Source organism: Anomaloglossus baeobatrachus, chromosome 9 (genome assembly GCF_048569485.1).
Source record: "Anomaloglossus baeobatrachus isolate aAnoBae1 chromosome 9, aAnoBae1.hap1, whole genome shotgun sequence".
Taxonomy (NCBI): Eukaryota; Metazoa; Chordata; class Amphibia; order Anura; family Aromobatidae; genus Anomaloglossus; species Anomaloglossus baeobatrachus.
The window spans coordinates 221,026,184-221,038,785 of NC_134361.1; the positions used below are offsets into that span (position 1 = coordinate 221,026,184).

Genomic DNA, 12,602 nt, shown 5'->3' on the forward strand with positions numbered 1-12,602 from the left:
AGGTTTCTATGTGGAGCTTAAAAAAATGCAGGAAAAAGCTTCTCTGAACATAAAAACAGTTAAAAACGCAGATTCAAATCTGAACCAAAAACGCATTAAATAATGGAGAAAAGGCAGAAAAAATGCAGCAAAAATGGAAAAAACAGAGAAGATTGTTATTGTGTAGTTTGGTGCAGACAGAAACAAAAAGAAACAGAATTTATGCAACGTGTGAACACGGATTGATAGGCACAAATAAGCAACATGTCATATAGTGACACAGAAATATAAAAAAATTCTGACTGCTATAAATATGAATGAACAGTCAGGGGCATCTGCTGAATGACCCTTACTGCCAAATGGGTGTGGCTAGGGGCGTGGTCAAAATTTTGTTCACACATTCAGTATTTGGGCAGTTTTTTACTTCAGTATTTGTAACCAAAACCAGGGAGTGGGACAGTAGTAGAAACTGGTCACCATTTCTGTGTTTTTCACACTCTCCTGGTTTTGGCTACAAATACTGAGGTAAAAATCTCACCAAATACAGAACGTGTGAACATGGCCTAATAAATCAGGGCGTCATCCACATTTATTCTGCAGCCAGACAGCGGACCCCAAACATCCAGCCAATGTCTTGTCCGGTCTTGTGGTGAAATGGGTGTCATGTCGGGATGTGACCGCATGTATGCACATCACATACTCGCAGTCATGCTCTTGTACCGCCCCCGTGTAAGCAGCAGAGCTGCTCGGATCCGCGGTGGCTCGAGGGACGTCTGGACCCAGGGGTCTCACGGCCACTCGAATGAAGGGGGGGATTTACAGGGGGTATGGTATATTGAGAGTTCGTGACGCCACCCGTGGTGTGTGGTAAGATGGAGTACCACCGTTTCGGCTGGGAGTACCCGGTGGTGATGGAGTGGGCAGCCAGGTGTTTAACCCCTCCACAGGTAGGGGGGTTCCCGGGACTCGGTGGTGATGACAGGGAGGTGCCGTTGGGGAGGTAAGGGTCACTTGCGTACTCACTCAGTCCAATAACGCTGACACCGACAACTGTAGTAAACCAAAGTTCTGGACACCGCTGCCGCTGAGGGGGAGCACGCCTGGGTCCCATTTCTGTTGGTGTTGTCTGTTTGATCTGTGACCTTTTCCCGTAGCATCTTGTTTGCTAACTGAGGGAGCTTGCTGTCAGGGTTCACGCTTGGGATTTCTTGGGCCGTATTTGTGGAAAGTCCTATCCCCCTCGTTGCTCTAGTACCCTGATTTTGGAGCGGGTGGAGAACGGATCTTGAAGGCTCCGTTCTCGTCGGGCGAATTGTAAGGTTGCCTGAAGCTACTCCCTGACCTAGGGTCCACGTACCCCGTCGTGCCCTGGTCCCAGCCCGGTGATGGTACAAGGCCGCCGGCTGTCCACCACGACAATGCCGTGCCCGTTGTCACGATCCCCTGCGACCGGGGGTCCAGCTCCTACCAGGCCCAGACCAACGTCTGCCACCTAGGCATAACAAGGAGCCCAGCTCCTGACCTCCTCTCACTTTCACCTCCAACACTACACTCTCCCTTCCTCTGACTGTCTCCTGACACTCCTGACCTCCCTTTAAACAACCCCCCAAGTGGGCGACCCTATTCCACTCAGGCCGTCCACTGGTGTGTCTGGTGGGTGTGGTGCAGAGTGTTCCTAAGATTTTGATTAGCTGGTTTTGGCAACACCATTTGTTAGGGACCCTTAACGAAGGAGGAGGTGGATATTGCACAGAAGGGCAGATTGCACAATACCCTGTGACCACCTGATAGGCCAGGGCGTCACACTCTCGCCAGTAGAGAATCCCTGACAGTGTGCGGTGTGCACACTGTCAAGATCCAGAAGTCTGCAGTCACCTAGAGCAACTGCAGACTTTTACCACAAGACTAGACAACCCCTTTAAGAAATATCTTCAGTGTAATGAAGCCTGAGGAGTCCTGGAGGTGATGATACGACCACCACAAAGCGCTGATCTCACATCATCACATCTGTCTGACAGAAGGATCCACACAAGACTCGTACACAGAAGATCGGGGGTCAGGCCTCCAAGATGTTTGGGGAAACCTCCTGCCAAATGGAAAAGGTGTGCGCATGACCCAGAAGAAAGTGATGAAGAAAATGGCGGCTCTGAATATATGTATATGGGATTTACAGTTCTCTTTAGTTCATTCATTTTACATATTGTTATTTGCTAAAAATAAACAATTCTTATCACTTCTGCAGGATTTCTTCCATATCTGCCTAAACCTTTAGCACTGCCCTGGAGGAGGAGGAGAGAGGAAGAAAAGAGGAGGAGGAGAGAGGAAGAAAAGAGGAGGAGGAGGAGGAGGAGGACCGAGGAAGAAAAGAGGAGGAGGAGGAGGAGGAGGAGGAGAGAGGAAGAAAAGAGGAGGAGGAGGAGAAAGGAAGAAAAGAGGAGGAGGACCGAGGAAGAAAAGAGGAGGAGGAGGAGGAGAGAGGAAGAAAAGAGGAGGAGGAGGAGGAGAGAGGAAGAAAAGAGGAGGAGGAGAGAGGAAGAAAAGAGGAGGAGGAGAGAGGGAGAAAAGAGGAGAAGGAGGAGGAGAAGAGAGGAAGAAAAGAGGAGGAGGAGGAGCAGGAGAGAGGAAGAAAAGAGGAGGAGGAGGAGGAGAGAGGAAGAAAAGAGGAGGAGGAGGAGGAGGAGAGAGGAAGAAAAGAGGAGGAGAGAGGAAGAAAAGAGGAGGAGGAGGAGGAGAGAGGAAGAAAAGAGGAGGAGGAGGAGAGAGGAAGAAAAGAGGAGGAGGAGGAGGAGAGAGGAAGAAAAGAGGAGGAGGAGAGAGGAAGAAAAGAGGAGGAGGAGGAGAGAGGAAGAAAAGAGGAGGAGGAGGAGGAGAGAGGAAGAAAAGAGGAGGAGGAGAGAGGAAGAAAAGAGGAGGAGGAGGAGAGAGGAAGAAAAGAAGAGGAGGAGGAGGAGGAGAGAGGAAGAAAAGAGGAGGAGGAGAGAGGAAGAAAAGAGGAGGAGGAGGAGGAGAGAGGAAGAAAAGAGGAGGAGGAGGAGGAGAGAGGAAGAAAAGAGGAGGAGGAGAGAGGAATAAAAGAGGAGGAGGAGGAGGAGAGAGGAAGAAAAGAGGATGAGGAGGAGAGAGGAAGAAAAGAGGAGGACCGAGGAAGAAAAGAGGAGGACCGAGGAAGAAAAGAGGAGGAGGAGGAGGAGAGAGGAAGAAAAGAGGAGGAGGAGGAGGAGAGAGGAAGAAAAGAGGAGGAGGAGAGAGGAAGAAAAGAGGAGGAGGAGGAGAGAGGGAGAAAAGAGGAGAAGGAGGAGAGAGGGAGAAAAGAGGAGAAGGAGGAGGAGAAGAGAGGAAGAAAAGAGGAGGAGGAGGAGCAGGAGAGAGGAAGAAAAGAGGAGGAGGAGGAGAGAGGAAGAAAAGAGGAGGAGGAGGAGGAGAGAGGAAGAAAAGAGGAGAAGGAGGAGAGAGGAAGAAAAGAGGAGGAGGAGAAAGAGGAGAGAGGAAGAAAAGAGGAGGAGAGAGGAAGAAAAGAGGAGGAGGAGGAGGAGAGAGGAAGAAAAGAGGAGGAGGAGGAGGAGAGAGGAAGAAAAGAGGAGGAGGAGGAGGAGGAGAGAGGAAGAAAAGAGGAGGAGGAGGAGGAGAGAGGAAGAAAAGAGGAGGAGGAGGAGAGAGGAAGAAAAGAGGAGGAGGAGGAGAGAGGAAGAAAAGAGGAGGAGGAGGAGAGAGGAAGAAAAGAGGAGGAGGAGAGAGGAAGAAAAGAGGAGGAGGAGAGAGGAAGAAAAGAGGAGGAGGAGGAGAGAGGAAGAAAAGAAGAGGAGGAGGAGGAGGAGAGAGGAAGAAAAGAGGAGGAGGAGAGAGGAAGAAAAGAGGAGGAGGAGGAGGAGGAGAGAGGAAGAAAAGAGGAGGAGGAGGAAAAGAGGAGGAGGAGGAGGAGAGAGGAAGAAAAGAGGAGGAGGAGGAGAGAGGAAGAAAAGAGGAGGAGGAGGAGGAGGAGAGAGGAAGAAAAGAGGAGGAGGAGGAGAGAGGAAGAAAAGAGGAGGAGGAGGAGAGAGGAAGAAAAGAGGAGGAGGAGGAGGAGAGAGGAAGAATAGAGGAGGAGGAGGAGAGAGGAAGAAAAGAGGAGGAGGAGGAGAGGAAGAAAAGAGGAGGAGGAGGAGGAGAGAGGAAGAAAAGAGGAGGAGGAGGAGAGAGGAAGAAAAGAGGAGGAGTAGGAGATAGGAAGAAAAGAGGAGGAGGAGGAGAGAGGAAGAAAAGAGGAGGAGGAGGAGGAGAGAGGAAGAAAAGAGGAGGAGGAGGAGGAGAGAGGAAGAAAAGAGGAGGAGGAGGAGGAGAGAGGAAGAAAAGAGGAGGAGGAGGAGGAGAGAGGAAGAAAAGAGGAGGAGGAGGAGGAGAGAGGAAGAAAAGAGGAGGAGGAGGAGAGAGGAATAAAAGAGGAGGAGGAGAGAGGAAGAAAAGAGGATGAGGAGGAGAGAGGAAGAAAAGAGGAGGAGGAGGAGGAGGAGGAGAGAGGAAGAAAAGAAGAGGAGGAGGAGGAGGAGAGAGGAAGAAAAGAGGAGGAGGAGGAGGAGGAGGAGAGAGGAAGATAAGGCGGCGGCGGATTCCTCCCCCGCTCTTGCTCTCTCTTCCTGCCCCTCGTCGTTGTGTGTCGCCATTGCCTCCCCTCTTCGTCGTCGTCTTCGCTCAGCCCTCTTCGTCTTCCTCTGCCCCTCTTGCGGTGCTCGTGTCGCTGCGCCCTCTGCGTCGTGCCTTCCGTCTGCGAGCGGCTTCGAGGAGGAGAGGGGAGCGGAGAGAGAGAGACTGATCACGCCAGGCTGGTTTCCGGCCAAACAGGATCCTGTCTATCAGTATAGCACCGTTCACATGCGTTTGCTGTATAGTCAGGATCCAGCGATTTTGCAGTATTTGGACGCAGCTCAAAAACACTACAAGGAGCGTTTTTGAAAAAAGTTAAAAAACTGCAAGTCGCTGGATCCGCTTTATAACGCACGGAAACGCAAGTGAACGCATGTTGTCGCAAGTCTATTGCAAATGCATTGAAATGAAAACGCATTTGCACTGGATCCGTTTTTGCGTTAAAAACCGTTCAGGACGCATGTTAAAAAAACGTAGTGTGAGAGCCGCTAACAAAAACAAAGCAGACCCCAAAGAAGGGAATTTTGTTTACTTACCGTAAATTCCTTTTCTTCTAGCTCCAATTGGGAGACCCAGACAATTGGGTGTATAGCTACTGCCTCCGGAGGCCACACAAAGTATTACACTCAAAAGTGTAAGGCCCCTCACCTTCTGGCTATACACCCCCAGTGGGATCACTGGCTCACCAGTTTAGTGCAAAAGCAAGAAGGAGGAAAGCCAATAACTGGTTTAAAGACCAATTCAATCCGAAGAAACATCGGAGAACTGCAACCATTCACATGAACAACATGTGTACCGAAAAAAACCCCTAAGAAAACAGGGCGGGTGCTGGGTCTCCCAATTGGAGCTAGAAGAAAAGGAATTTACGGTAAGTAAACAAAATTCCCTTCTTCTTTGTCGCTCCATTGGGAGACCCAGACAATTGGGACGTCCAAAAGCAGTCCCTGGGTGGGTAAAAGAATACCTCGTGGTAGGGCCGTCAAACAGCCCTTTCGTACAGGTGGACAACCGCCGCCTGAATGACTTGTCTACCTAGGCTGGCGTCTGCCGAAGCGTAGGTATGCACCTTATAATGCTTGGTAAAAGTGTGCAGACTCGACCAGGTAGGTGCCCGGCACACCTGCTGAGCCGTAGCCTGGTGCCGTAATGCCCAGGACGCACCCACGGCTCTGGTAGAATGGGCATTCAGCCCTGAGGGAACCGGGAGCCTAGCAGAACGGTAGGTTTCAAGAATTGGTTCCTTGATCCACCGAGTCAGGGTGGATTTGGAAGCTTGCGACCCTTTACGCTGACCAGCGACAAGGACAATGAGTGCATCCGGGCGGCACAGGAGCGCCGTGCGGGAATGTAGATCCTGAGTGCTCTCACCAGATCCAACAGATGCAAATCCTTTTCAAATTGATGGACTGGATGAGGACACAAAGAAGGTAAGGTGATATCTTGATTGAGATGAAAGTGGGATACCACCTTAGGGAGAAAGACCGGAATCGGACGCCGAACCCCCTTGTCCTGGTGAAGACCAGGAATGGAGATTTGCATGACAGCGCTGCTAGCTCGGACACTCTCTGAAGAGACGTGACCGCTACTAGAAAGGCCGCTTGTACGGAGTGATGAGAAGACAAACTCCCTGCAGGAACGTGCGTACCTGCGGAGGTCGGCTAGGCGTTTCTGAAAAAATACAGATAGCGCTGAGACTTGTCCTTTAAGGGAGCTGAGCGACCAACCATTTTCCAACCAAGATTGTAGGAAGGAAGGAAAAATAGGCGATGCAAATGGCCAGGGAGAAACTCCTTGAGCAGAGCACCAAGATAAGAATATCTTCCACGATCTGTGGTAGATCTTGGCGGACGTTGGCTTCTTGGCCTGCGTCATGGTGACAACCACTCCTGAGATAATCCTGAAGACGCTAGGATCCAGGACTCAATGGCTACATCGTCATGTTCAGGGCCGCAGAGTTCAGATGGAAAAAAGGGCCCTTGAAACAGCAAGTCTGGTCGGTCTGGTAATGCCCACGGTTGGCCTACCGTGAGGTACCACAGATCCGGGAACCCCGACCTCCTCGGCCAATCTGGAGCGACGAGGATGGCGCGGCGACAGTCGGACTTGATCTTGCGCAGCACTCTGGGCAACAATGCCAGAGGTGGGACACATAAGGTAGCCGGGACTGCGACCAATGTTGAACTGAGGCGTCCGCCGCCAGAGCTCGATGATCGTGAGACTGTGCTATGAAGCCGGGACAATGTTGTTGTGCCGTGACGCCATTATGTCGACGTCCGGCATCCCGCAGCGGCGACAGATCTCCTGAAACCCGTCCGGGTGAAGAAACCATTCCCCTGCGTCCATACCCTGGCGACTGAGGAAGTCTGCTTCCTAGTTTACCACGCCTGGGATGTGACTGCGGATATGGTGGATGCCGTGTCTTCCACCCACGTCAGAATCCGCCGGCTTCCTGGAAGGCTTGCCGGCTGCGTGTTCTTCCGTGGTGGTTGATGTATGCCACCGCTGTGGAGATATCCGACTGAATTCGGAGGTGCTTGCTTTTCAGCCACTGCTGGAAGGCTTGTAGGACAAGATACACTGCTCTGATTTCCAGAACATTGATCTGAAGGGTGGACTCTTGCTGAATCCACGTACCTTGAGCCCTGTGGTAGAGAAAAAACTGCTCCCTACTCTGATAGACTCGTGCCTGTCGTAACTACCTCCCAGGATGGGGGTAGGAAGGACCTTTTTTCTGACCATGAGGTGGGAAGAAGCCACCACCATAGCGATTCTTTGGCCGCCTGAGAAAGGGAGACGTCTCTGTCGATGGGCGTCGACCTCCCGTCTCATTGGCGGAGAATGTCCCATTGTAGTGGACGCAGATGAAACTGCGCGAAAGGGACTGCCGCCATTGTTACCATCTTACGTGAGAAGTGCATGAGGCGTCTCAATGTGTGCGACTGATCCTAAGGAGAGATTGCAGCCTTGTCTGTAGTGAACGCTGTTTGTCTAGCGGAAGCTTCACTATCGCTGAGGGAGTATGAAACTCCATGCCTAGATATGTTAGTGATTGGCCCGGGGTCGGATCTGACTTTGAAAAGTTGACGATCCACCCGAAACTCTGGAGAGTCTCCAGCGCAACGTTCGGCTGTGTTGGCATGTTCCTTAAGAGGGTGCCTTGACAAGTAGATCTCCCAAATACGGGATCACAGAGTGACCTTGAGATTGCAGGACTGGTACTACTGCTGCCATGACCTTAGCGAAGACCCGTGGGGCTATCGCCAGCCGGAAGGCAGAGTTACGAACTGAAGGTGTTCGCGTCTTATAACAAAGCGTAGAAACGCTGGAGCTCTGGATCAATCGGCACGCGGGGATAAGCATCCTTGACGTCTATCGATGTTAGGAAATTTCCTTGAAACATTGAGGCGATGACGGAGCGGGGGGATTACATCCGGAACCGCCTGGTGTTCACGAGCTGGTTGAGCCGTGTTAGATCCAGAACGGGACGGAAATACTCGTCCTTTCTTGGCACCGCAAATAATTCGGAGTAAAAACCGTGACCTTGTTCCTGAAGAGGAACGGGGGTCACCACTCGTTGTGCCTTTAGAGTGCCCACCGCCTGCAGAAGAGCATCGGCTCGGTCGGGAGGTGGAGAAGTTCTGAAGAATTGAGTTGGAGGACGAGAACTGAACTCTATCCTGTACCCGTGAGACAGAATGTCTCTCACCCAACGGTCTTTGACCTGTGACAGCTAAATATCGCCAAGGCGGGAGAGCCTGCTACCGACCGCGGATGCGGAGAGAGGAGGCCGCAAGTCATGAGGAAGCCTCTTGGAAGCGGGTTTTCCGGCTGTCTTTTTTGGGCGTGACTGAGCCCGCCAAGAAAACTGAGCTCCTCTGATCCTTTTGAGTCCTCTTTGGACGAGGAGAAATGGGACCTGCCCGAGCCTTGAAAAGACCGAAAACCCCGACTGTCCCTTGGTATGTTGGGGTTTGTTTTGTCTGGGCTGAGGTAAGGAAGAATCCTTACTTTTGAACTGTTTAATGATTACATCTCACGCACACTAAACAGTCGGTCAGCAGAACAAGGCAAACTGGTTAAGCCCTTTTTTGGAAGCAGAATCTGCCTTCCATTCAGTTAACACCCAGGCCCTGCGTAAAACCACGGAGTTAGCGGACGCCACTGCCGTACGGGTCGCAGAGTCTAGGACAGCATTAATCGCATAAGACGCAAATGCAGACATTTGAGCGGTTAAGGATGACACTTGCGGAACAGATGTACGTGTGACCGTGTCCATCTGTGTAAGACAAGCTGAAGTAGCTTGGAGTGCCTCTACGGCTGCGAATGCTGGAGCTAACAGCGCGCCGATAGCCTCATAGATGGATTTCGACCAGAGATCCCTCTGTCTGTCAGTGGCATCTTTAAGTGCAGCCCCATCTTCCACTGCAACTATGGATCTAGCTGCAAGCTGGAGATTGGAGGATGCCCCTTGGGACACTGGGTCCAGCCATTGCCCACGTCAGGGGGTAGGGATAACGTGTATCCTCAGCCGTTTGGAGAAGCGCTTAACTGGATAAGCGTGGTGTTCCTGGACTGCCTGTGTAAAGTCAGGGTGGTCAAGGAAAGTATTTAATTTACGCTTGGGATACGTGAATGGAATTTCTCCTGTTATGAAGCTGACTCTTCCACTGGAGGAGCTGGGGGAGAAATAACTAACATTCTATTGATGGACGCTATGAGATTATTGACTATGGCGTCACCATCAGGTGTATCCAGATTGAGAGCGGTCTCAGGATTAGATCTTGAGCAGCTACCTCCGCCACATCACACAGAGAGTCCGCTTGCTGGGACCCTGACTAGTGTGATGAAGTCGAGGGACGCTCATAGTGAGCCTCTCAGGCTGTCTGGGACTGTCGTCCGTGTCAGAGCCGTCACTCTGGGAAGCACATGACACCCTCGGAGCTCAAAGTTGTTCCCACTGAGGGGGACCATGGATAATGAATGAACAGTGGCCATGGATTTGAGAGACTTGTCTGGACTGCAAGGCTTCTAGTATCATAGCCATAGCCTCAGAAAATCTGTCAGTAAATACTGCAGGCTCCGTCCCCATGTCCTGGACGATTAGCAGAGACTCCGTAGTATACAATGGGGGTCTATGTACAATACCGGCCATATAGCCGTACATGCTGTACCGGCTGCATAGAAAACATGTGCTTCTGCACCTCTGTTTTACACAGACAATATGCTGTTATGTCCTCCGCACAATCAAGGAGGGTATATACAAAAATGCAGCTAAACAGTGCAATGCATAGTGAATAAGCATATATGTATATGTGCACTTCGGCACTAGTGGAGTCAGCCCCACAGGCGCTGCTTAACGCCTGGTCACAGCGGTTGTGTGACTATCCGAATCCCTGCCAGGGATTCCTAAACTTGTCTCTTCTGTCGCTACAGAAAACACTGACAAGAATGGCTGCCGGCGTCCTGTGTAGAGGAGGAAGCCGTGGGCGTGCCTGACAAAGTGCGGGAATCCGGCTTCACAGTGTACACAGTGAGAGGGGTGGAGTATGCAAAGCATACTCCAGCTCTCAGCGCTGCCGGTTTCGCAGCGCACACAGTGAGAGGGGTGGAGTATGCAAAGCATACTCCAGCTCTCAGCGCTGCCGTGCTGTGCAGCATCACGCCCCTACCCTGACTGGCAGGTCTGTGGGCGGAAACGAAGTGAGACTAGGCCGCGCAAGCCGGGGACTCGAGTGATAAGCGCGGCCGGCATATAAGCCTTGGTCGGCGCGGAAGTCCCCGGCGCACCACAAGTCCCAGCCGCGCCCGAAATAAAAATGGCAACGGCGGTTAGCGCGGTAGTCCCCTAATACACTAACACACCCAGCAAGCTGTAGTGTGCGATGGCACTAGTGCGGGCAGCGCCGCCGTCCCTGGCGCACTAACACACCCAGCAATGCTGCCGTGTGTCCGTGCGCGGTCCCCACAGGGACACAGAGTACCTCAACGTAGCAGGGCCATGTCCCTGAGGATACTCCGCTCCATGCCCAGCAGATTCCCAGGAGCTGTGGATGGAGCACGGCCTCAGTGCCTGGAGACCGGTAAGATCCCACTTCACCCAGAGCCGAAAGGGGATGGGGAAGGAAAGCAGCATGTGGGCTCCAGCCTCCGTACCCGCAATGGGTACCTCAACCTTAACAAACACCTCCGACAAAAGTGGGGTGAGAAGGGAGCATGCTGGGGGCCCTAGTATGGGCCCTCTTTTCTTCCATCCGACATAGGCAGCAGCTGCTGCTGACTAAACAGTGGAGCTATGCGTGGATGTCTGACCTCCTTCGCACAAAGCACAAAACTGGTGAGCCAGTGATCCCACTGGGGGTGTATAGCCAGAAGGGGAGGGGCCTTACACTTTTGAGTGTAATACTTTGTGTGGCCTCCGGAGGCAGTAGCTATACACCCAATTGTCTGGGTCTCCCAATGGAGCGACAAAGAAACTATGTATGATTAGATTGTACTCGCTGATCAGATCACAAATACAGTTTGGTACATTGCAGAGCAGGGCGGGGACCGTGCGTCTCGGGTGACTACTCTGAGGCACGTTCCCGGTGGCTTCTCTGTGCCTCTGATCCTATTGGCTGTTGGGTCGTGTGTCTGTATATGGAGAGATCAGTCAGTCGTGGACTGAGAGAAGCCGTCACGGATCAGCCCCGGTTTGGTCAGTCTGTGGTCGGCCCTTTCACGTGAAGTCTTATAATGCTGCCAGACGCCCTGCCCAGGACCCGAGCAGCGTGAATCAGATGACGAGTTCCCTTTAAGTATCTGGATCTCTGCTGCACCTGTGTGTATCGGGCGCAGTAACTCACACATCATTTCCTGTTCTTTAGACGGGCTGATCGTCTGCCATCTTCCGTTTGGGCCGACCGCATATTTCACCCTCTGTAACGTGGTAATGAGGCACGATATTCCGGACCTGGGCACGATGTCGGAGGCGCACCCACACCTCGTCTTCCACAACTTCACCTCGCGGCTTGGACAGCGGGTGAGACCGGCTTCCTGGACCACCACATACATCAGTCGTTACTTTTCTAAACCTTTCCTTTCCTGCCTCCAGGTGTCCAATATCATGAAGTATTTATTCCCTGTGCCCAAGGATGACAGCAGGCGAGTGATAACTTTTGCAAATCAAGAGGACTACATTTCCTTCCGGTACGTGCTGTGGACCAGGGCTGGGTGATCAGCACCCACTGTGCCGGGGTCCTCCATAATAACCGCTGCTTCTTCCTGCAGGCACCACGTCTACAAGAAGACCGATCACCGCAATGAAGGGAATTTTGTTACTTACCGTAAATTCCTTTTCTTCTAGCTCCAATTGGGAGACCCAGACGATTGGGTGTATAGCTACTGCCTCCGGAGGCCACACAAAGTATTACACTAAAAAGTGTAAGGCCCCTCCCCTTCTGCCTATACACCCCCCGTGGGATCACGGGCTGCTCAGTTTTAGTGCAAAAGCAAGAAGGAGGAAAGCCAATAACTGGTTAAACAAATTCAATCCGAAGGAACATCGGAGAACTGAAACCATTCAACATGAACAACATGTGTACCCGAACAAACCAAAAATCCCGAAGGAAACAGGGGCGGGTGCTGGGTCTCCCAATTGGAGCTAGAAGAAAAGGAATTTACGGTAAGTAACAAAATTCCCTTCTTCTTCGGCGCTCCATTGGGAGACCCAGACGATTGGGACGTCCAAAAGCAGTCCCTGGGTGGGTAAATTAATACCTCAAGTTTGGACTGTAAAAACAGCCCTTCCCTACATGGAGGCAACCGCCGCCTGCAGGACTCTTCTACTTAGGCTGGCATCCGCCTAAGCGTAGGCATGCACCTGATAACGCTTGGTGAAGGTGTGCAGACTCGCCCAGGTAGCTGCCTGGCACACCTGCTGAGCCGTAGCCTGGTGCCGTAATGCCCAGGACGCACCCACGGCTCTGGTAGAATGGGCCTTCAGCCCTGATGGAACCGGAAGCCCAGCA

At 52.1% G+C, this 12,602-nt stretch overlaps 1 protein-coding gene across 1 annotated transcript in view; it reads left to right on the forward strand.

The window, feature by feature from the left end:
- The window catches only part of LOC142251910 (U3 small nucleolar ribonucleoprotein IMP4-like), a 57,234-nt gene that overhangs the window by 19,488 nt on the left and 25,144 nt on the right, over positions 1 to 12,602 (forward strand). Inside the window, exons 4-6 of the mRNA XM_075324959.1 lie at positions 11,460 to 11,614; positions 11,687 to 11,781; positions 11,863 to 11,918. Of these exons, the coding sequence (XP_075181074.1) occupies positions 11,460 to 11,614; positions 11,687 to 11,781; positions 11,863 to 11,918 (306 nt within the window). The remainder of the gene's footprint in view (positions 1 to 11,459; positions 11,615 to 11,686; positions 11,782 to 11,862; positions 11,919 to 12,602) is intronic.